General features: G+C 42.2%; 2 protein-coding genes across 4 annotated transcripts in view; both read left to right on the forward strand.

Annotated features, from left to right (window-relative positions):
- The first annotated feature begins 477 nt into the window (after positions 1 to 477).
- Positions 478 to 7,032, forward strand: HINT3 (histidine triad nucleotide binding protein 3). Its single transcript, XM_042827932.1, has 5 exons — positions 478 to 633; positions 1,391 to 1,508; positions 2,776 to 2,845; positions 3,619 to 3,745; positions 5,238 to 7,032. Exons 1-5 carry the CDS (start codon positions 478 to 480, stop codon positions 5,283 to 5,285), a joined length of 519 nt encoding a protein of 172 aa, XP_042683866.1. The 3' UTR covers positions 5,286 to 7,032.
- A 7,405-nt stretch (positions 7,033 to 14,437) lies between these two features.
- TRMT11 (tRNA methyltransferase 11 homolog) overlaps positions 14,438 to 24,631 on the forward strand; it is a 28,118-nt gene continuing 17,924 nt past the window's right edge. For 2 of the 3 annotated variants that reach the window (XM_042810679.1, XM_042810697.1), the window contains exons 1-7: positions 14,438 to 14,521; positions 16,256 to 16,321; positions 16,998 to 17,071; positions 18,238 to 18,319; positions 18,411 to 18,503; positions 20,034 to 20,168; positions 20,841 to 20,997. In XM_042810679.1, coding sequence (XP_042666613.1) covers positions 14,447 to 14,521; positions 16,256 to 16,321; positions 16,998 to 17,071; positions 18,238 to 18,319; positions 18,411 to 18,503; positions 20,034 to 20,168; positions 20,841 to 20,997 — 682 coding nt within the window. In that variant the 5' untranslated portion in view covers positions 14,438 to 14,446. Of the gene's footprint in view, positions 14,522 to 14,851; positions 15,509 to 16,255; positions 16,322 to 16,997; positions 17,072 to 18,237; positions 18,320 to 18,410; positions 18,504 to 20,033; positions 20,169 to 20,840; positions 20,998 to 24,631 lie in introns of those variants that run through there. The other variant, XM_042810687.1, reaches the window with a different exon arrangement.

Consider the following 24,631-nt stretch of genomic DNA (forward strand, 5'->3'; position numbering starts at 1 on the left):
AAGTGCCTGGCACTTAGGTACCTCGGGCTGAGGCCTGTGGGACTGTGAGCAAGCTGAGAAAACGTTTCTAAAGCCGAAGCTTAGCTACTACTGAGAAATAGCATCTTTCAGCTTTGATTTAAACAGGCCAGAGTGTGTTCAGTTTATTTTAGATCCAGTTTGTGCCTTTTTACAGAAAACTTATGCTGAACAGCGGCTGCGTTTTGCTTCAGAGCCTCGACCGAATGAAGTGCTTTACACGGCTACGGACACCCGCGGGTGCCGTGCGCAATTCTAAGCGCACGTTACCTCGGCCCGTGTCAGAGAGCCGCTCAACGCCCAGCGCTCACTCGCTGCAGCCCTCCGTGCCTGACGGGGGCGCGGACGAGGCCGGGCCGGTCGCGCGCCGCAGGGCCGCCATTGGCTCACGCCGCGAAGACGTGAGGGCGGGTGGGCCCGCGGCCGGTCGCGGGGCGGTGCCTGCCTAGGCGAGGGGCGATGGCGGGCGAGGAGGCCGCGGCCGCCGCCGGCCCGAGCAGCGAGCAGCTTCTGGCCGACGGGAAAGAGCTCGCGAACGGCGGCTACGACGGCAAGTGCGTATTCTGCAGGATCGCCCGCCGGGAGGAGCCGGGAACCGCGCTGCTGCCCTGCCAGGTGGGTAGGGGCGGCCCCGCCGGAGGGAGGGTCGCCGCCGCCGCCCTCGTTGTCCTTGGCAGCGCGCTGCCCCACGCCGCGGCCGGCTCCCCGCGGTGGGGTGGGTTGGTGGGACGAAGCCGTCGGTCCGCAGGGCCGGCCTGCGGCGTGAGGCGGCAGTGCGGAAACGGAGCTGCGGTGTCCGTCCTGGCTGAGCTCGGGTGGCAGCTCTCACACAGAGGGAGCACAGAGGGGTTCGCTTATGAGAACTGCCGATCAAACCGAGAAATCCTGCGTGTATGGAGGCCATCTGATCCCCGTTCCCTTTCTGAGGAAGGTGGTGTCTTTATTTCCAGCTAACGGAGGGTGTCACCTTAGGGATCCCTGTCCTGGGGTTACCATGTAGCCATAGCAGTTGTCCTTATGGAGGCAGCAATGAAGCATTCCTCAGAAAAAAAAAAGAAATGTCTTGTCGTTGTTGTACAATGGCTAAAAGTCTAAGGGCGGTCATGGGGCAGGAGCTGTTGCTGTTAGATACTGAGGGATTTTGGCTGCACAATGTCAGCGGAGAAAACAAGACTGCGCCTAAGTGCTTCAGCAGGCAGAGTCCAGGACGGTGTGCTTCAGTGTAGTGACAGAAGAAAATAGGCTTTAGTCTTGATATGTTTGCTAGTTGATTCAAATATGATACCAAGTAATATCAAGCTGGTATAGGGCAAGACCAACTCTGTTACCTGTCCCCATCCCGATCGTGTGATGTGTTTCTATTCCTTTGCAGTATGAAGACCTTGTTTGCTTTAGAGATATCAGGCCTGGTGCCCCTCACCACTACCTGGTGGTGCCGGTAGAGCACATGGGAAACTGCAAAACGCTGAAGTCAGAGCATGTGCCCATAGGTAAGGCTGAAAATATGTATTAGTCTGCTTAGATCAGGGGCAAGTAGTTTTTTCACAGTCTTATGTAGTGTGCTGTCAATTAAATTACAGCTTTGGACATCTATTTTTTGTGGTTGTAAAACACTGAAATGCATGATGTGAGTTGGGTAGGGAGTTACTCTTGCTGGGAAGCTCCTCATGTTTTTTGTGCTATTCTAGGGTAATATTGTGCTAATACAGGAAATCTGTTTTTGTTTGCATGGAGTACAGATGTTTCTGCACTTTGCTGGGAATGCCACTGTATTTTTTTTAAGTATATTTATTCAGCTTCATTGGATTTTCCTAGGTATACAGGGTACTGGAAAAAAAAATGACAATTCTATAAAATACTTGTTTTATAATATGCCGTGTTGTTCTTTGGGAAAAGAGATGGAGAGTAAAAAAGACAAACAGTGTTCCAATGAAGTTAGATATCTTTTTTAAAGATAAGGTCGTAAGATATTGAAGCTGTGATGTGTTGTCTGCATACTTGATTTTTTTTTTTTGTTATTGTTGTTGAAACATCATCCCAGATGTAGTTGTTTCACAAGAAATGCCCAGCTAAGTGTGTTGAGTAACAGGAAAAATTAAATCCATAAATGCATGAACAGATTCTGCTTTGGGGAAAATGACAGGTGCTGCAAGAAAAGCATTGCAGTCGTGTGTTGCAAATTTTTAAATCATCTTATTTGATTTCTTAATGTTGGAGTTTTCTCCAGAAACAACTTCAGTATGTTTTTGCTTTATGACAGTTACTTTATGCATCTACCTTGGACGTTTTTGCATTAGGCTTTCTTCTCTTTTACAGTAATGAAAACTTTGTCCTAGTAATAAGTAGGGCTGATGGTTTAATTGTACTTTAATTTTTGTTTCATATCTGAAACTTTCTACTGCCAGACTACAAAGGGCATAGAGGTCAACGTCCTGTTGCTGTGTAGAGACGTAACATGGGATTAGTAAACTATAACCTAAAAGTGTCGTTAGTGTCTAAATCACTAACAGTAGTGATTTTCACATCAAACTCTGCACTGCAGTGCTTTGACAATCTGTTTTATTATGAGCAGTTTCAGTATTTCTACTTTGAATAAAGCAAACACTAGCTTGTGTTCTCAATGTAATCATTGTTGAAGTTAATATTCGGTTTTGTTTCTTAAGAGCACCTGCTTCAAACTGTTTGACTCTGAAGTCAGGTGATATGTAAAATACTATTTAAGCTAAACAGTAAATGAAATTTGTTTGTATTTAATAGTGAAAAGAATGATGGAAGTTGGAAAATCTGTTCTCCAGAAAAATAATTTTAGTGACTTGAATGATATAAGGTATGTACTTGAGCCTTCCACATTAATTAGTATGTTCTTAGTTTTCAAAATGCTATTTTAGATACTGTGTTACAGTTGCAGTGTGATTTCTTGGGTTTGCCTTGACTTATGGAGTGACTTGTTCAGTCTCATGTCCTGGCACTGAATATAAACTCTTTTTTTTCTGATAAGTTTCCAGTGTCGATTGCATTCCAACTTTGAGATTGTTTCCTGCACGCATGCAGAATAGGGAGGCCAATTCACACAGCTTATCTAAAAGGCTGCTCTTCAGCTCTGTGCTGTGTTGAATCCAGTGGTGGATTCCGGGAAAGATAAATTTTGTCACTTTCACCGGGGCAGTGCCCTGTGTTTCAGAGTTATACCTGCATTCATTTCGTTTAAGCCAGTGCTTGGTAGCCAACGTGATGTGAGTTGTAACATAATTTAAATAATGTAGAGTGCATCGAGATGGGTCTTCCTGTTTAAAATAGGTAGAAGCTACATGAATGTGGCGATAGTTCACTTTCCAGGTGAAAAACAGGTAAAGTATCTAAGGAATATTGCTGGTTTTTAACCCTTGTTTTAGCACAGTGTGCTAGATGGATGTGAAATAAGATTTTGATGGTCTTTTGGGGGGTTCTGCATGTTGAAAGGAAAGGACAAATTATTTTTCATGCAATGTAAAAAGAAAATGTTATGAGTAAATTTCTTTATTCGGTTGATCTTGAATGTAAGATGTTCCACTTCCTGTATTAACATCACTGGTGTTTTTAACTTGTTTTCCCTTTCTGAAGAATGGGTTTTCACTGGCCTCCATTCTGCTCAATATCCCACTTGCATCTGCATGTCTTGGCCCCAGCAAGTCAGCTAGGATTCTTATCCAGACTGATTTATAGGATCAACTCCTACTGGTTTATTACAGTAAGTGTGATGAGGTTTTTAGAGATTCTTGACTGCAAGTTGAAAATGCGATGTCTTTCTAACATCCCAAATATTCTTTGAGCAATTATTTTTTATCATTACTATAATTATTTGTTATATTTTGCATTACCTATTTGAGAACAGGCAATGGGTAAAATTTAATACCGTTTGCACTTACTAATGGAAATAAGAGTGACTAACATTACCAGCAAACCGTGCAGTAGTTCTGGATTTAAAGCGTAGCTTTGTGATTTGCCTCTGACTATTTATTTAATATGAAAAGATTTATTGGAATGTGATGGTTGAACAAAGACACATATAACACATAGCCCAATTTAGGTGAAAAATATGGCCACCTAACGGGTGCTTTTATCATTTCATACGTTTTTTACTCATCTCACCATCCTTAAAGTGAAACAAATGTTTGCTGTACCGAAGCACTGTTTGTACTGTTTACTGTCTGTAGAGATTAGCAAGGAGATTGAATTGGCACTGCCTAAATCACTGCTCAAAAACCTCTCTCCTCAGCAGAGGACCTGTCCTTGCTGGAGTTTTAGCTCCAGCATCCTGGTGTCATTAGGCAACCCCAAGGCAAAGATGCTGATAAAAATCTCTCCTAAAGATGATTATGGCAGCCTGTTTAAGAGGAAAAAACTCAGCTTCTTTGTGGTGGTAGCTTGTTGGAGATCTCACCTGTCTTGAATTAAGCAGATCAGTCTGTAGTGTAGCAGAGCACCACAGAGGGAAAAAAAAACCAAACCTATGGCTTGTCTAGTTATACTGCTTACTATTTTGGATTAGCTCAGGGGTCTCCGTACCAGGGTTGGTTATCCACTGTGGATTCAATCCAAAAGAGATTTTGCCCAGTTGTCAAGTTGGAAAATGTTCTTGAATTGTCAGGGCTTTTTTTAGTTGCATACAATGCAAATACCTAAAAATGTAACAGTCCCAGCTATGTGGTAGATGCACAAATCATATGACAAAGAAAAGCGTGTGTAGGCCTAGTGACATAACCAAAGACTGAATGTTTCCAGTGACACAAACAGCACACAAATGCTCTCCATCACTCAGTAATATGTATGACTACAGTGCAGTTGTAAGGTGTGAAGAGGCCACAAGATGCTGTTCTGGAGAGTGTCCCAAGGAATTCCAGTTCTTACAGGTTGGTTGTTCTGGGCGCTGTCTTCCCAGGTCCTTAAAACGTGATAGTTTAACAGTGATTACTTTGCTCAACCATCTTCTGACTTTCATAGTTGTTGTTTTTTGTTTGTTTGTGTTTTCCCTTTTCTCATCACCTAGTGGGAGTTTAGTGAAAACACGACAAAGTCAGCTGCTTAAAACAGTCATGGTATTTTACTTTGTGTGCTTTATCAGTAAAAATGACAAATATATGCTGTCTGTCAGTGTCGTGCTGTTACTATTTTTAAAGTGCATTTTTCAGCCAGCTGACGGTCTGCTGCATAGTTAATGTGTTGTGTTCTCTCTTTCATAGGCTGAGCAACTGATTGAGCGACTGCAAACTGAAAATGCTGCCAGCTGAGAGCACTCATAGCCTTGTGTCATTAGCCATTTTATTCTTTGTCTTTGAACTCTGATTTAAGGTTGCACAGTTTGTTGCCAATTATATACCAGGATAAAAAAGGCTTAATTCCTTATGAGGAAATACTGAACATAGAGCTGTCAACCTAATTCTCACGTTTGGGTTCTTCAGAAGTCTGCATATTTCTCTGACAATAAGGAAATGCATTTTAATTACAATTTTATATATGCATATACATATATATGCATACATAATACATACACATATGTAGGCAACTTTTCCCAGTAGAATGTGGGGTATAGCAGCAGAATGCACTCTAAGGAAAGAGGTTTGTAGTGACGGCATGCACATGGTACTGAAGGTAATATTTGCTTTGGAATCTAGCTTTTATTTTAAAGATGCATCATTCTGGAATTGCAGGGAACATTTAAAGTCTTTTCAGTTTCTGTCTGTTCTTGTATGATATATTACCTATGCCTGGTTAGTAGTAGGTACCTGGTTAAAAGTACACTACTAACTTTTCTGGTGCTAAACCACTTTAATATATTGCCCATCTTACTTGCATGGCAGTGACTTAGTAAATGTTAATACAGTATGTGCCAGAGATGTGATAGTGCTAAAGCATAGAGTGTTGTTTACTTGGATGTGTAAGTGGTTGTATGTTGGACCTGCGGATTGTTCCCCTCTCATGTGCACAATATTTTTAATTAGTTTCTGTATGTTTACAAATATGTGAAGAGTTCAGAAGAATTGATTTTAAAGCACTGCTCTTCTGCGTAGTGGTAGAAGAAGTTTAAAAAAAAAACAACCACCCAGATTTTGAGATTATTCTGATATTGTTCTCACTGGAAGTCACTTGGAGATTGCTAAATGCCTTGGCTAGATTTGATTTCTAAATGAGGTCGCAAAACAAATGGGTCTTCATTACAGTGAGTTTGTAGCAGGCTTGCATAACAGCAGTCTGATCTGAATTTGGAGTAGCAGGGGCTCAGCCCAAAATCAGAACATGTAGGGATTGTGTTCTGAATTGCTTATGGAATCTGTTGAACACTTGCCCTCACTGCATGACTCTTAATCAGCAACTTTAGCTCTGTTTTTCAATACCATGTTAAGGCAGACTGTTTGGAAAGTTTAACTCAGCAGACATGGAGTGGGTTTTCTTTGTTCACAAACTATTATCTCTTGGTGCCTAATCAACCAAGTGCCCTTGGCTGTTGCACTGAGGTGTGGCTGAGGTGGTGATGGTCTGCTGCACCTGCAAGGTTCCCTGAGTATAATCTTCTCAGTGTTTTCCACTGATCCAGCACCTGTTGCCTTAGTGGACAGTGTATTACAGTAGACTATACATCATAATTCAGAAGGTAGACACTCTTCTCACTAATGTTTTCTACCCAGAAGAGTTAACGTTAGTCTTTTCTGAAGACCTCATTCCCAACGTCTTGTTATTCTTATTATTGGGCACTCATGTAGTTTGTAGTACTCTGTGTTTTTAATTGGTAATATTAGCTGTGAAGAGCGTGAATTAAAGCCACTGAACTTTGATCAATTCTGTGCAATAGATTTGGGAGGCTTGAGTGGTCTCCTAACTTCACGAAATATCTGAACATTAAGATTTTTGAAGAGTTAATACTATCTGTGTCCTGATTTCTAATTGATCTATGTAACTGTACTTAACTGTGGTATGTAATATTTAAAGAACCAACATGAACTGTTGTCCAAAAGGATAAATAAACTGAACAAATGCTAATCTTGGAATGATCCAACCATACAGTGGTGCGATCCCTCCTCACTCCTGCTCCCAGCAGGATGGGGAGAGAATGGGTCGAGGTAACAACAGTTTAATAAATGAAGGAAAGGGGGTGGAAAAAGAACAAGATTTGCAATGTAAAGGCAATAATTACCTCCTGCAAGCAGTCCAGTAGAAATGGTTAGCCTAACTGTAGCCTTCAAGAAACCTTCCTTCCATTTTTATTGCTGAGCATAGTATTGTACAGCATGGGATAACCGTGCTGGTTGCTTTGCGTTGGTTGTGCAGGTTGTGTCTCACGGCTTCTTGCCCACCCCAAGCCTAGTGGTTGGAGTGGCAGACTGGGAGAAGGAGAAGGCCTTCATGCTGTGCAAGCACTGCTCAGCAACAGAATCATGCAATCATATCATAGAATCACAGAATGGCCTGAGTTAAAAAGGACCTCAAAGATCATCTAGTTTCAACCCTCCTGCAATGGGCAGCATCACCAACCTCTAGACCAGGCTGCCCAGAGCCACGTCCAGCCTGACCCTGAATGCATCCAGGGATGGGGACATTCACAATCTCTCTGGGCAATAGTCAGAAGATTGCTATGTTAACACTGTTTTAATCACAAATAGGAAATTACACTGAGCTGCTACAAAGAAAATTAAGTCCATCCAAGCTAGACCCCAATACACTGAAATGTACGCAGCAGGAAATGTGAAGATTGACTTCTATGTTTTCTTTACAAGAAAGTAAAAATGGAGAAGTAAAAATCAGAATATAAGCTAGCTTCCAAAACTATTGCTGGCAATCGAGATGGGAATTTCAAATTGTGCCTGCCACTAGCAAATAAACCTCAAACAGGCTCAAACAAGAAGGTGCTAAATAGAGTCACATTCATTACTGAGATGAATGCTTAGCGTCTCATTAGTGTTTTCCAGCATGGAACTGTGCTCCATTTTCCTTCTGTATTGACGAGCTTTGTTCTTGGATTCAGCAGATATTTTTTAATTGGGCTAAGAAATATTTTCTGAAAAGTCTATTCTAATGCTTTGAATATGTTTCAGAATTGTTGGCTACCCTCTGGAAAAGGCAGCAGGCAGACCCTGTTCATTATGTCACCCTCTTCAACAACATTATGGTGCCATTTTAAAACATCCCTAACCTTCTGTGGAGCATTGCAGTGAGCAGAGATGGCTAAAAAACCTTGAGGAAAGTGAATTTACTCAGCAGTTTTAATCTTCAGTGGGCAAGACTGAGAAGCAAAGGAAAGTTGCTTAGCCTCTATTCTTGTTCTTTGTTCTAGCATTAGCAGTCCTGAGAAAAGCTGCTTTTTTGACTACATATTTAGGAATGACAAAGCTTCCCTTGTACTCTTACGCTCAATTGTTTTTCCTAATGCAAGCCCAGAGAATTATTATTCTGTGCTAGAGAACTAATAGCCTCCTTCTGAAAAGATGAAGTAGACACACACACAATGCTGATGCATGTAGAATTAAAAAAAAAAATAGGCGTTTTCACGAAGGACAGCATTTTCCATGTGATTAGACTGGCAATAGACCCTCTAGGTATTCTGAGGTCTTCATAAGCATGAGTTGTAAGCAAAAGCATGGAAATGTAGGCAAACTGGTGAAGATCGTGTTTGAAATTTGGCAAATATAGAAGTAAATCTGAATGGTAAAACCTGCATAAAAACTCTCTTGCTGTCATTTCAACTGCTGTGCAATATTTATTGGAGTGCTGAAAGTGCTTTCTTTGTTTGACAAGACAAAATACAGATAATTCCTGTACAGTGTACAGTCCAAACGAGGTGCAGAACTCACAGACTTCAAATCAAAGGAAGGACTGCAGAGGAAGTGGGTAAGGTTATTATAAGAAAAGTGAACTTTCAGGAGAGACTGGAAGAGCTGAATGTTACACGGTAGGACAGAAAACCTTATAAAAGTTCAAACCTTAGTAACTACTACAAACAATTTGTAATATTTTAAATGCACTCTCTTACATTTTTAGTGAATATATTAAATTCCGTTCCACCAAAGAGGATTTCTGTTGCTCTAAAGAGGCCCTGTTGCATAATAAAACTTCTAAAAACTAAAAAGCACCTGTAGATGCTAATTGAAACTACATTGCAGCTGAAGAAGCAGAATTTTGTAAAACTTGTAAGCTAGTAGCTGGATTCAGTCATGTCCATTAGATAGGGTGTGTTCTTGTCTGTACTGGCTTTAAGATGGACTTTTTTATTCTTGAGTGTATTTAGTGGACACACTGAACAATTGTGTTATCTTTTAAAGACAGCCTTTGAAATATGGGTGATTGCTGAAAGCAACTTAGATTTGTTAATCTGTGCACTGACCCACTTCGGCAAATTTTGGTGCCATTGCATGGGCACGTGAGACAGAAAGACTCGTCACCCTTCAGAGATTGTTCACCTGATAATGGCAGACAGGGAATTTGTCCCTACAGCTGTTTTCTTTTAAAAATCCAACCCCCTGTGAACCTCCTATGAATTGTGTTTTTAATAATGACTCTTTATTTTGTTCAAGATAGGGCAGTCTTCTCACAGCCACACAGTTGACAAGACCGTTTCATTTGAGCTCAACTCGGCTTCTGTTCTGAGCGGTACCCCTAAAGCTTTTGCAGATGTGCTCAAGTGATACGTAAGCTGACCCTAAGCAGCAGTACAGCTGAGGCCATGTTACGGTCTGACACTACATGCCTGGCAGTGGAAGCCTTGGTTCCTGTTGCTTATCTACTTGGGTCAGTCTTAATTAAGAATTAGTGAGTCTGCACAAGCTGGACTTGCACCCTGAGAGTGCTCAGGTTACACTGCCTCAACTGTGTGTCTTTTGAGAGTAATAGATTATTTTCCCTGATACTGCCATCCTGTAGCTGGTGATACTTGAGCTGCCCAACACTGCCTTCTCCAAGTTATGAACAACCACTAGAGCACAATCAACTGGACTGGCAAACTGTTAGAATTAAGCAGACCACACTTCACAGCTGTCTTATTAAAAGTTTGATTTACTTTGATATCAAAATGCACTCCCAGGTTTCATCAACTGGAAGTGGAAATCCACTAACTCATGCTCCTGTCGTTTGGCTAGAAATGCTTTTCCCAGAAAAACCAAAGCATTTTAAATGTGTAGCGATGATAAGTTACATAAGTCTTCTTTTAAGCTATAAATTATTTTAGAAAGGAGTTGTTTTGAGAGCTAATGGGACACAAACCAGTGGTATCTGGTGCAGCATGTATTCTCCAGTTTCCAACGTGCTGAAATGATGTGGTGATTAAAGCCCATCTTTTGTTTCCCCTCCATGCTGTACCTGCATCTGGCTTTCCTGTTCTCCAAATGGACTTACTTCACCACATTCATCTCTGGTTTTTTTTTCCATTTTTCTAGTCTTTTCACTATGAAAAGACTAGATAGAGGGATAACAAAAATTGTATTTTTACTTGCTCAGTCAAAAAGTTTATTTTCATCCAAAACCCCAATAGACAAAAAAGTCAAAAGTCATTATTATGCTTTCTGAAAAAAAAATCTTTTATGTAAATAGCATTAAATAATCACTTTTATCAAGTGCATAATTATAATAAATCTCAGTATCCTTTTGAAGCAAAAGAATATTCTTGTTTTAAAGACTCACCAAGTAGTGTACTTAGCACCACGTACACCACATAAGAGCTTTTATTTGCCCTGTTAAAAAAAAAAAAAGAAAAACAAACAGAATTTTGTATTCCCAACATTTTCTTGGTGGCAACAATTTGGAACACAGTTCCTGATTATTTTTAGTATTGTTATTACAACTATCAAACATAACCAACTTTGACCACTGAAAAATACTCCTCCAGAAGACCCTTGAGGAAAATTCTTGTCGCTCATCTCAATCCCATTTTTATCTAGCAGCTCATTTTTTCTCCCAGTTTGGAGAACTTGCAGCACAGCTCTGCCTCAACTAAATGAGGGATATGACTGCACTCTACACTTCTACTTAGGAGTTTGGCACTACAGGATCTCTACTCATTATAAACAGTATTGTTACACTTTGCTGAAAGAAGTCAAAGAGCTTTTTTTTGTTGTTATTTTTTTCTTTTCATGAATGCCCCAATATATTTTCTGTTGTCTTTCAAGTTGTTGTGTGGCACCCTACTTTTTGTAAGGGTATATTGGAGATCACCAAAAAGGCTGCAGAGCTTTGTGATCTCCCCTGGTATGACAAAGCATCAGAAGAGGAGATGAAAGTGACATGATATACAGAGGAAAAAGAACTAGGTGCAGAAGACACGATGCTAAAGATAGACCATTAAGTTCAGCAAGATGCAGCTTACTTAGGAAACATGAAATATCCTTGCTGTATATATTGTAAGCCACTAAGCAAGTGATGTTTCTGTAAACTTGGGCATTTTCACATACTTCATGAAAGTCAACCTAACTTCCATTTTTTTAGAGTCACAGCCGAGACTCTTGTTTGAAGTATATGAATTCCAATAAAAGTGCTCAATTCCATGTTTTGCAAATCAAAAAATCCCTCCCCACGGCAAGTCTTTCACAACCTCCAAGATTCAGTGCTGTTTGGTGGCAATTAGTCACTAGTGTTCAGAACCTAAAGCACTAACCCAGTGAGGATGCTTGAAGAACCACAGCATACTTGGTATTGTGACAGATTAGTTGATTTTTTTGTGATTTCTCTCCAAAATTGCTTATTATTTTTATGCAAACCATTTTTTTATGTTTCACACCCATTTTCTCTCCTTTAAATGCCCCATTAATTTGCAGAGCTGAAATTCTGCAATGAAAACCTTTTTCAAGACAGCATCTAGAGGTTTTTCCAAATGGAAACAAGCAGCAAAATTCATCAGATGCCAAAGTCTCATTCTAGCAAAGTGATGACCACATCATCATCCTTTCCTTGCCAAAGCATTTCACCTTCAAAACGAACCAGGCCGTGTTTTCTGGCTCTCAGCAAGATTCCCACCACTTTGTTGGAGATAGTCACATATGTCTCAAACAGCTGCCCGAACGTTACACTCACATGTCCATCTTCTCCCTTCTGCCCAGTGCTTCTGATGATCAGGCACAGCTCTTCCACCTCCTTTTCCACATGCGAGTGAGCATCTTTTCCTCTCTGCTCTGTTTTAGACCCTTCAGGGGGTCTTCCGTAGGCAGGGTCTCCTCTCTGCGCATGCAGTGGTTTAGATGCAAGCCTGTCTTCGTTGCTGAATGGATTCTTCCTCTGGTACTCAACCCGATCCTCTGCCCAGGTCTGCCAGCTTCTCCTCAGGTCGCTCACCGCGCCACTGGTTTTAGCATGCTGCCCCTTATTCTCCTCCATTCCTTGGAATTGGTTTGCGGCACTCAAACGGGAACCAACAACGAACCGTAGCAGTGGTTCTCCTGTGCACTGTCAGCTGAGAGGGAAACAACACAAATAAGCCTCGTCAGAAGAGGAAAAAAGAAAGAAAACCCTGATAGTTTGTGCCAGAGTTTTGCATCTACGAGTGCCAAGGCTGCCGAACAGACTTCAAATACTGAACTCTTTAGTCGGTCCACTCATAACCGCACGGCAGTCGAGAAAGCAGAGATGCAGACGGCCTCTCGAGTCGGGCAGCGGGGCGGGCAGGATGCTGTCCGCGGTGCTCTCGGTCCCGGCCCCGCGGCCCCACATGCGCTGCGGTACCCGGCCGGCCCAGCGGGCACGGGACGCTGCGCCCGCCCCGCCGCCGGGCTGTGCCCGCCCCGGAAGGACACGGCGGCCCCGTTACGCGCGGCCGGGCGGCGGAACGTTGGTCGGCGGCGGATAGTTCTGCCTTAAAAGGCCCCCGGCAGAGTCGGGGAGAGCTCGGGCCGGGTCCGCGTGTGCGTAGAGCCGGTGGTGCCCTCCGCCCGCCGAAACGCGGGGAGCTGCGGCTGCACAACAGCCAGGGTGCTGCTGCTGAGTTGTGTTCCAGAAGGGAGCACGGGCTGAGCGGCCCTGAGCGTGCCGAGACGGCGATCAGCAATGTGCGCCGCACCGCGGCTTTGTGTTGGTGGGCCTGCGTGTGCTTCTAAATGGGAACTCACAATCACTGCGTGATCCCGTTGTGTGTTTTGTGAGACAGGCTGGTTTACTCTAGGCTCCTGGAAAACTTCAATTTGGGTAATTACATTTTGGGTCCTTAAAATTCCCCTGAAGGCTAGAAAGAAGGAATTTCACTTCTTTCTCTCTGTACCATAATTGTGCAATGCTGTTGTTGCCTTCAGACAAGTCCCTTCCTGCAGCCCAACAACCCACTTGGCTCATCTCTTGAGACCTTACAGTACTGGGTTCTGAATTTATAAACACTGCATCTGACCAACCCTTTGTTTTTGTGCTGCAAATACTCAGTAATTCTTGTTAATCCACACACACATTTAAACTGTGCTATGCAGCATACAGATTTGGCACGGATCCCCATGCAGAGAGCATCAGCCCTGCTCTTCATTAGAAATGCACTGCTAGATCATGCAGGTCTTCACCTTCTGGGGTGTACAGTAGTGCTCTGTGTAGACAAAACAGAGAAAGGCAGACCCAAAGAGATTTAGTTCAAAAACAATAACACCAGTGGCACCTCTTTAAAAGTTTTTGTCAGCCACCTGGGATGGGCTTGTCAGCAACCCAACGCAGTGGGCACTGCTGGAGCCCAGCTGAACTGATGAATGAGAGACATCTCCATCTGCTGCTTCACCTCGTCTTCAAGAACTGCCCAGGAAGGTTCACCCTCAGATTACAATGCACACTGATGTTGGTAGCTTTGGGGGTGAAAGCTTCATACCAAGCTTCGGTTCTGATTATTGCAGGAAGAGAAGGTCAAGCGTTGGCTACATGGATACATCAGGAATGCAGCCCATGCGCTGCTTACAGGTCATGAGCAAAATCTTAGCCACGTCTAAGAAAGGCCATCCAAAAATCGGCATGGAAAACACAGAACATGAGTTACTGCTGAGCTGGCCTGCTCCTAATAAAGGCTTACTGAAATCTGGATAAGCCGAACCTTCCAGCTCAACGTCATGGGAATCAGGGAGTATGGGATTACAGTTATCGAGTCTAGATGTGAAGTTAAAACAAACAATAACCCACAGCGCAAGGCAGCGTTCTTTTATCCAGGTGAACAGCCACCTAGCTGCCATTTCCATATGCGTAAGACAGCACTCGCACAGGAGTTACGCTATAAAACGTGCACGGCGATTGAGGAAGGAGGAGATGAAGACGAAGCAAACCGTTCACCAGCGGGCAGCGGCTGCGTTGGAAAAGTAGCACCGCCTGGCCCCGGGCCCAAGGCCCGCACCGACCCCGCCGTCCCGCAGCGTGCTGGAGCCCAGCGGTCGCTTCCCGCCGGCCCCCGCCTTCCGCCCGCTCCCCGCTAGGCCCGCCCGGCGGCGCATGCGGCGCGGGAGGCGGGGGATGGCCGGAGATGGCGGCGGCGGGCGCGGCGCTGCGGCGGTACCTGCTGCTGCTGGCGCAGGAGCACCTCGAGTTTCGCCTGCCGGTGAGGGGAGCGGGCGGGGGGCGGCCTCCGAGGGGAGGGGGCGGCGGGGCTCCGCACGCGGGGCTCTCCCGGCCGCACTCGGGGACGGCCCGGCATGGCGGCGGCGGCGGGACCGCTCCTGGGCTGCCCCGGGCGGCTCGGGGCGGGGCGGGCGTCCTCGGGCCGTGCCTCCGCGTCGCTCCCCGCGCGTTGCGGCAAGCGGCGCTTTCGCTCCGGGCCTGTCTCCGTTTGCTCTGGCGTCTCTTCGGCTTCTTCCTTGCCCTCCAGTCTTCCCTGGTTTGAAGGCAAGGCTTTTCTGGGACGGGACGCCGGAGCCAGCCGGTTCTGTGGAGCATGCAGGAACGGGACGGGCTGGCGGCACAGCGCTCCAAGCTGCGGATAAGGAATTGAGGCTCGGAGGAAAGAGCTGCCTTACGGAGGTGTTGTTGAGGTCCTGTGCTGGTGCTTTGGTCGCGTGGGGAGCCGGGCTGTCGGAAAACGGAGCACGCTGAGACCAGTGCAGGCTGGGCAGGCAGAGCTGTGCCCGTCTGTGCCGTGCCTCTGTGCGGGATGGAAGGCCAGCTTTGCTGCCGGGCTGGTGTGCTGGACCCCGGCATCTGCAGGCTCCTGTCCGAGCCCATGTTTGTTATCAAACTACCAGCCCGTCATTAAGTCACGTGTTCGACATTTCTCAGTGAAATTTCTCAGTCTGTAAGAAGGTGCACTCTGTTCTCAGAGGATCGCTCTCTGCCTCTCTCTCTTTGCAAAGGCAGAGAGAGATCCTGAGAAGCTGGCGCCTCCCACTTCGCTATGTGCCGGCAGTGCCCACCTGCTGCTTCCCTAGGGGCACATCTGGACATCTGGCCCTGCATCAGTGCCTTTACTTCTGTTACACTCTGTTGTACTTCTGGTCACATTCAGAGGCTGCTGCTTGTCATTTGGAGTAAACAGACTCCATGAGGAATATCCCCAGTGTTTAACTCCCATTTCAGTTTAAAATGCCTTTTTGTAAGTATTTTTTACAGTTATTGATCGCTTGTTACTTGGAGATTTGCTGTTTCCCTTGTTCAGCTTGCAGTCTGATTTAACGTTCTCTGGACAAGGCACCGCTAAAGGAAACTGTGAGATACCTGTAAAACTGTGAGATGTGTAAAGCAGAGGAGTAACAGAGAAGGAATTAACGCTTGGTGATGGCCTCAAGCACAGTTTTTAGTGCATCATCCCTTTTTTTGTGAGATAATTAGAAAAGTATTTTAAGAATAGATAGCTTAGAGCAATGTCATAACAGGAATATTGTTGCGAGGGCTAGGAGTGAGCAGTACAAATGTCAGTGAAGGATGAATAGAGGGAAGGAAATCAACTGGATTTCATTATTCAGATTTTGCCTAACTTGATCTTACTGTATTGTACAATCTGCAACTTCTCATGATCTGTTTATAACTCCTTCATTTGCAACTGAGTTCTGAGAAAGATGATCAACTACTTCTACAGCAGAAGAGTCTGATGCTTCTTGCTCATCCATCCGTGCTGACTACAAGCAGAATGTAGTTGTAAACCTCTGCCCTGGCTGCTAAGAGTTTTTCATTGGTGGTTCTCATAATAAATGCTGTTCTTTCTTCTTTGGCTAATTCTAAAATTTCATTTATATTCCATATAGAGGTCACAATTTGCATTAGAATAAGGTCTCCTTTTAAAAAAGTAAATAAATAAATTAGTAAATACTCCTAGAGCCTGACCTTTATATTTTCTCTTTAGGAAATAGCATCTTTGCTCTCACTTTGTGGTGGACAGTTTAGCAGTCAGCAGGAAGTCCGTGTAAATGTAAGTGAGCATCAGATATTTTCTTGAAGTGTACGTATAGCATACAAATATGCTGTCTGTGGTATTTTTATTGGGAGAGGGTGATGGAATACATTCTGAAGTTTATTAGGAAAATAAGATACCTTCCAAAAATGAATAATTTTCAATTGCAGTTAAGATTTTTAATTCAGAAAAAGCTGCACAAAGTGCACATTGGGATGTCTTCATTTAACTATATAAGAAGAAATTGTGCCATCTACTGGGAGGCTTGTTTCTTTTCGGAATAACTGAACAGGGGAAAAGTTCAGTAGCCATGTGAATTTAATGTTTACCTCTGGTTCAGTGAGACAGTGTATCCAAAGCAATGAAGCCAGGAGATACATATTTCTAATTTCAAGGCTTAGTCAGCAAACATTACTTAGATTTTAGCTGTGTGTAACTAAGTATTCTAATTCTTTAGAATCTGAATAACCTAGACAAAGATAATGTACAGTTTTCCTTAAAATTAAATGTTTTATCCTCGTATTCTCTGTACAGTTTACATTTTCTGTCTTTCTTTTCTCCTTTTTTCTTTCTTTTCTTCTTGTTTTTGTTTAGCATGCCTTTTCTGTTTTGATAGTGCAGAATTGTTTGATGGTGTAATTCCTGTAACATCCTCCATCTGTGTGTCTGCATTTCTCCCATCTTTTCATTTCAGTCTCCGTTTTGGATTCTCAATATTCCTTCAGAAGAGATGGCAAGGGGGCTGATGAAACGGACAGTATGTGCAAAGTAAGCAGTGAAAAATCTTGAAAATGATGATGTAGACTGAAAATTTGTATCTGTGTATGATGATAACTACTGATTTTGTATGGAGAAATCTTCCCTATGAGGAAAGGCTGGGTGACTCGGGTCTGTTCAGCGTTGAGAAAAGAAGACTGAGAGGGGATCTTATTAATGTTTATAAATATTTTAAGTGTGGAAGTCAAAGGAACATTTGCCAACCTCTTTTCAGCAGTCTGTGGGGACAGGACAAGGGGAAACAGCCATAAACTGGAGCACAGGAAGTTCCACACCAGTATGTGAAGGAATTTCTGCACAGTGAGTGTGACAGAGCTCTGGAACAGGCTGTCCAGGGAGGTTGTGGATTCTCCTTCTCTGGAAATATTCAGGACCTGCTGGGACACCTACCTGTGCAGCCTGTTGTAAGGGGCCTGCTTTGCGGGGGAGCTGGACTTGATCTCTGGAGGTCGCTTCCAACCCCTACAATTCTGTGATTGTGTGATGATAATGAACAGTCACTGCTTACCTCTAGAAATCGGGACTGATTATGTAGCATGCTTGTTTTCTTTACTTAATGTATGATCAGCATCATGTCTTGAAACACAGATCTTCACTGCAGAGCCAGTGCTCATCTCATACTGCTGCTGATTTCTTAGTTGACTTGAATACTGTTTAGTTAGTGGCTTAATTTAAAGTATAAATGGAATTAAAGATGACAGCAGTGATAGATAAAAATTGAAAATCAAATTTAGAAGGGAGTGGTATGATACATATTTCTTGTGTCACCTTCCTACAGCTTGTATGTGAGCCTTTAGCCCAGCTCCTCCTACAAAACTCCAGAGCAAAGGAGTATACCAGAGATTGGTTGTTTCTGCTGCTTTTGGCTATTTTTGAGGGATCTGAATAACACATTTTCCCATGAGTCGTGAGAGATGACTCAGAAACGTAGTACAGGACAAGAAAGTCCATGCATACAAAATGGTCCTTTGTGACAGTATGTTTCCAGTGGGTAGAACAAAACTTAAGCATACTCTAAGACTTAGGTAACATCCTTTATTATCCCGTGAAGCCTAAGTACGCTGGCCAAGAAGGACTGGTGGGAAGGCGTAAGTGTCTCTAAGACATCTTACAGCCTCCCCATCTTGGTGCACTCTAAAAATATTGGTATTTTTCAGGTCTATATTTGAGCTGTGGGGTCACGGCAGATCTGCGGGGGAACTCTATGCCTCCTTGAAGAGCTACCCAGTGGACAAGATGGTATGCATGTAAAGAATTTGGAAACCATGTTTCTTTCATCACAGTGATTAATGCTGGAGCTGTACTAATGACAGTCTTTGCCTTTTTTCAGCTTCCTTATCTCCAGCCAGACTCGACATACAAAATACATATTCATACATTTAATAAGACACTGACCCAAGCACAGAAAATAAAAAAAATAGATGTAAGTAGATGTTTGAGATCTTCAACCTTTATTTTAATCTACTGATGTTGTTCTTATGCCATGTTATCAGTGTTGGCTAAGATATATTGAAGTTTAGATTTTCTGAAGAAAATCTTAAATTTTCTTTTAAAGCAGTTAACAGCTTGTGTCTCGTCAACTCTAAATGAGATCTTTGTGTCTGGCTTAATACTCCCATGAAATTCCTGACCTTGTGATTTATTTTTTTTTCTAAACAGGCCATGTTGATTTCACAGATGCTGATTTCACAGATGCAGAAATGTAGATGTGTGGCCCAGAACTCCAAGAATTATGTGGTAGAGCTAGATGATAGTTTTAAGAAAATCCTTTACTTGATCTCAGTATTAGACTTCTATTGTTGTAGAATATGGTACAAGCCAGTTCCATGACTTTAGTTGCAAGCTGTGGATTGTTTGCCACAGTTTTCTGTTCTGCCCAATGAATGAATCTCCAACCCCCCTGCCACAGGCAGGGCCACCAACCTCCCCATTTAATACCAGACCAGGCTGCCCAGGGCCCCATCCAATCTGGCCTTGAACACCTCCAGGGACGGCGCATCCACAACCTCTCTGGGCAGCCTGTTCCAGCACCTCACCACTCTCTCTGTAAAGAACTTCCCCATGACATCCAACCTAAATCTTCTCCCCCTCAACTTAAAACCATTTTCCTTTGTCCTGTAGTTATCAATGCTTTCAAAGAGTTGACTTTCCTCCTGTTTGTAGACTCCCTTTAGGTACTGGAAGGGTGTAGTTAGGTCATGCTGCAACCTTTTTTTCTCCAAGCTGAACAAGCCCAGCTCCCTCAGCCTGTCTTCATAGAGGAGGTGCTCCAGCCCTCTGATCATTTTTGTGTCTGTCCTCTGGACCCTCTCCAATAGCTCCTTGTCTTTCTTGTACTGGGGGCTCCAGACCTGGACGCAGTACTCCAGATGGGGCCTCACAAGGGCAGAGTAGAGGAGGACAATCACCTCCCTGTCCCTGCTGGCCACCCCTCTTCTGATGGAGCCCAGGTTATCGTTGGCCTTCTGAGCTGCAAGAGCACACTGCTGGCTCATATTAAATTTTTCATCCACCAGGACCCCCAGGTCCTTCTCTGCAGGGCTGCTCTCAATTTAAATTGGTATAGTTGCACATCATTGAAATTTTATATCTTACTGTCTGTCAGAAGTATTGTTTTCATAACTTGCAAATTGCGTATTTAGCGTGCACAGTTCTTTTCCTCTAAAGTTGCGCCTTCAATTAATAACAAATCTCATGCTTCTAATTTTTATTCCTCACTCATTTGAGCCATCTGTGTTCACAAAAAAAGGCATTTTAGAAATCAAGGGAATGCCAGAATGTACTTTTAGTAATAACCTGTTATTTCTCACAGACAGAATTGCAGAGTGTCTTTTGGTTCAGTGGCTGTTGCTGTGTTTTTTCTTGTTGGCTTGTGGTTGGTTGTTTGTGTTTGTTTTTTTTTGTAGGGTACATATTTCAAAAATTTGACTCTTTTTCTTTCTTTATCATCCAGGCTCTTGAATTTCTGCCATTCAATGGAAAGGTAGATCTAAAGAATCCAGAACACATCTTCTGGATTTTGGAAGATTATGGAACGGACCCTAACAATGTCCCAGAAGAACCTTGTGATCTGTATTTTGGTAGATGGGTGCGTAAGTACAGTTACTTCCGTTTTAGGGCTTCTCTGTTCAGCAAAGTGTCTTTCAATTTGAAATAGAGAAGTTGTATTGAGCCTTAATGGAAGAAGAATTGTATTGGAAGAGCTTTTGAACATGTTCTGTTCCAGACCGCTTTGGTAATCTTCATTGTATTTTGGAAGAGTGATGGAAAAAATGTTAGTCTTTGGGCTTTGTTTTTCCAGTGAATTCTTATCTGTTAATGCTATCCTCAATTTAGATTTTGAGTGTGACAGAAAAGCCAGTGGAGATGGAACTTTATTTGACATTTGGCTATGTTCAACACTTATTAACATGTCCTTCTTATTACTTGGGAATTCTTTTAACTCTGAATTGCCAGGAATTGTTATTTTGATATCTAGAATAGTAGCAAAGTTGCTCTATTTCTTATTTCTTTAAGAAGAAATTTCACTCTAAGCTGATTACATGCTTTTGATCTCTGTCTTGAAGTATTTATCAGTTATTGCATCAAGATTTCTATTACTTGGAAAGAAATCATTCATACTTGCAGAAGGCAGGAAGCAGACCGATGTGTTATAAAATGGGGAGTTCACCATTTGTTGCATAGTGTTACTTAAGCAAATCTATTAGTCTTCTTATCTCTTGTATCTGAGAACTGACAGTGATTTCAATTCTTTCAACAGATTGCAGATGGCCAAAGAGAACTTATTGAGTCCTACAGTGTAAAAAAGAGACACTTTATTGGAAATACAAGCATGGATGCCTGTCTGTCATTCATCATGGCAAACCATGGGAGAGTAAAACCCAATGATATTGTATATGATCCATTTGTTGGAACAGGTATGTTTGTTTATTTTTCTACTGAGGAAAATACTGAAGAAAAAAACTGAGGGTTTGTGTTACTGCTTGCACTGCACTTATAGTTCATACAGCAACCTCAAGTGCCTGACTGAGATTTGAGATCATACCTACAGCAAAATGATTGTTGTAAAATGAATCTTGAGAGGGATTTAGGGAGAAGGAGGCCAAATTCAGAAGATTTAAACGGACTTCTCAGAAGTGTACGATGTACTGTCTTAACTAGGGTGTTTCTTTTTTGTTTCTTTCTGAACGTAACGTGATTTAAACTCCAGTTCATGTGTATTATGGACTGCTTAAAATCCAAAGAACTGAACCTTGCCTTCAGCCATTTTCCCTTCAGCCATTTTCAAAATGTTATGTGGAGCAGCGTTTTTGGAGGCGTCTGTTTAGAGAAGTCTTGGGGACACTTCTGAGCATGGAGCATGTAACACCAGGGAGTGGTCATTGGGTCATAGCCCTCAGTAGCGATCGGTTCCTTGTACTGTTACATCTTCCCTTTAGGACAGCATAGTGCATACCACGTGTTCTCCCCAACTGAGAATTTTCCTGGTTAAACCAGGAGGGGGAGCTTTTATTCCACACAATAAAGTGCACGGTGTAGTAGTGCCTCTCATCTAAGGGAAACTACTATTTTGTAATTGAAATAGAAGATCAGTGGTACTAGATTGTGAGCTGCAAACAAGAAAAATGCTTACATTAGTGAGAGAATGAAGAGAGTTCAGAGCACAAATCATTACAAAGAGTTAGGAAGTGTGAAGGCAACAATATAGCATCACTAGTAGGACAAATTCTTATCTGCATATGGCTGTACCATAGAAAATACATCCAGAATGCTGTATTTTCAGAAACATAAGACTTTAGTAAAGCGTGTTTTTGTCTTTAATATTTGTGTTTGTATATTACTTGATTTTTTTGCATGCATTATTATTTTTTATGAAACTTACTCATCTTCCTTCTGCCCATGTATAAGTTGTAGTCTTTGAAAGGTTGAGAAAATTCCTCTTGTTCCCCCGTGAGCAGTTTGTTTCTCTTTGTTGTCAGTTTTGTTTCTTTACTCACTAAACCAGCATCACAAAAAAAAAAATCTCAGAGCATTCATTCTATTGAAAATGAAAATGTAGTAACAAAAAAGGGTAAAGTTAGAGGAAAAAAATCACATAGAAATGGTGAAGCTATAAAAATTAAAGATAAGTGTTAAGACTTAAATGATTCAGTCCAAAAATATAACATACATGACATTCTCTGTGAATTGCCCAATTATTTGAATTACAGATTTTAAGTTATTGCAGTAGGCACTTTTAATGTATGGCCTCGTGATTAATGTACATAGGAACACTGGAGATGTTAGGTAATGCCAGGTTTGTTGGTAAGCTTTATTTGTGACCCAACAGTGGCTTTTCCTTTGCACCTACTCTTGGTGAGTAAGACTCAGGAATTGCAGTAGTCTCTTCTGGCCTTTATAGGATTATCACTGGATATATATAGGGAGATATTTGTGAGTGATGCAGTGAATGTGAGCTGATGGGTTTGGAAGGAACATATCTTCAGGACTTGAGCAGTGCTTTGAAAAACATGTAATTCAGATTTATTTCATGGTGCAACTTCAACACCTACCTTGATTTTTTTTTTTTTCCCAGTTTTTTAATGCTGAAGAGATAAATATTATGGAATATTACCAGCCTTGCAAAATGGTGCTTGACTGTTGGAAGCAAACTGCTTTTGCTGAATGAACCAAATCATAGATCTTCCAAATTAGTGTAATAGTGGACAAATTCCATTTGTCTGTGGAAGATAAAGTGCTTAGAATTGTGCTGCTTTTATTCCTTTTTTCTTTTTTTCCCCTTAGTGAAGCAGAATTGAAATGATAGATTTCCAGAATGTAAGTTCCATAAACTTTTCAGGTACATTTTTTTCTCACTGTTGGGTAAAATGAAACCTCAAGGAAAAGACAGTCTTTTTATCTGAATACTTTATATTGTCCTCCTAGACAGTTGTTGTTAACTCACTTAGCTTATTGCTTGTACCTTTGGAAGATGTTTGTCCCTTGTTTTCCTTTGCCAATTCATGATGCTGTATAATTGCAAGAGATTGCAAGAATTGCCAGTTTATCATTGTGGGGGACAGTGATATGCCCAGACCCTCATCTGTGCTCAGAAGGTAGGAAAAACAGACACTGTGATGGAAGGCCTGTTGCCATTGTCATTCTCTTAATAGTCATCACTGGATGCAATGATTTTCTGTTTAATCCTTTGTATACATCTGTCTAATGTAGGATAGGTCAAAGGGCAGACCATATAGACTATTTAAATATCTGTGCACCTTCTTTGTAAACACAATTGAGCTAGTACTGGCTGTGATCTAAAAGCTCTAGGTTCATACTTTCCTTTTTTTTTTTTCTTTTTTTTTTTTTGCCTGTGATTAAAAATACTCTTAGATGGGCGAAGTACTTTCTTCTTACTTTTTTTGTAGGACTGGGTGGTATGCCCTACTTGGGGTCAGGGATAGCTAAATTTGTCTTGACCCCCTGGAGGTACTGCCCATCTGTTCTGAGCGATTACAGCCGAGGGGAATGGGTGACTCTTATGGGGTGAGTAACCTTGCTTTTCCCTGATCCATTTCACAAGAAAAAGCAGATTTTTATTATTTTTTTGTCCCTTGCCTTCAGTTTTGGTAGAGTTTATGAGCATACAATATTTTCTAGAATTTTCTAGTGTCCCGGGATGGGACCTTCAACCTGCACATACAATATGTGTTCAAGATTTGTCTGTGCTGAGCAATTGGCACGGGGCAGTGTAGCTGCCTGAGATGCTCATTTTCAGGTTGCCAGTGAATGCAAGAGTTGGTATCATCCACACAGGCAGTTTGTGTGATTCTGGTGCTGGTGGCCTCTTGTTTTGCAGAAGTTTTCCCCCTCGTTTTAGTGGAACTGTTTCTACCTATAAGCAGTTGGTATCAGTAAGGTGGATTTTCACAGCTGGGTTCTTGGTTACTGTTCAATTTTAAACTGTCATGTTAGCTCTATACTTCCTGATTAACAACAACACAAGCCTTTGCTAATCTTCTGCCATCCTTCCCTTTTTCATTTGGAAGCTGTTAAAAAAAACTTTTTTTAGCTTTTTTTTTTTTTTTTAATTAGAAATGCAGATCCCAATAGTGGTGGTAAATTAGATTCACTGTTAGATAAGTAAGCTAGTAAATGTATTTTTTTTTCTGTATGCTGCTATTTACTCAATGTATCTGCGTATAATTCTCAATTAGTAAAAGAATTAAGAAAACTTTTTTGACACTGACATTTACAGCAGAGATAATTACATTTATGAGGTTCCTGACCATTGCTGCCTCATGAAGAATGGCCACATACACAACAAGTTTAATTTTTGGCATGATGAAGGAGACTGACTTTAAGATTAGACACTGTTTGGTAACATTTTCTCCGTTATTTGTTAGAAGTACTTGTAGAATAGGAATAATAATTTTGATTCCTGAATGATCAAAGGGTCTCACTGCTTTGAAATACAAAGAACTACAAACTCCTGAGAAAGGTCTCCAGTGATGAGTGGCGTAGCAAGATGAGGAAGATCAGTGATAACAGACAAGGAAGTTGGTGTTATTT

This window comes from Centrocercus urophasianus, unplaced genomic scaffold (assembly GCF_019232065.1).
Source record: "Centrocercus urophasianus isolate 14NV4802_14NV808 unplaced genomic scaffold, USGS_Curo_1.0 seq_10, whole genome shotgun sequence".
Classification (NCBI taxonomy): domain Eukaryota; kingdom Metazoa; phylum Chordata; class Aves; order Galliformes; family Phasianidae; genus Centrocercus; species Centrocercus urophasianus.

Bases quoted from the DNA above. Each gene is read 5' to 3' on its own strand.
- HINT3 (XM_042827932.1), top strand. From the start codon at position 478: ATGGCGGGCGAGGAGGCCGCGGCCGCCGCCGGCCCGAGCAGCGAGCAG. The intron at 634-1,390 runs GTGGGTAGGGGC...ATTCCTTTGCAG, and splicing joins CCGCGCTGCTGCCCTGCCAG to TATGAAGACCTTGTTTGCTT. The intron at 3,746-5,237 runs GTAAGTGTGATG...TCTCTTTCATAG, and splicing joins ACTCCTACTGGTTTATTACA to GCTGAGCAACTGATTGAGCG.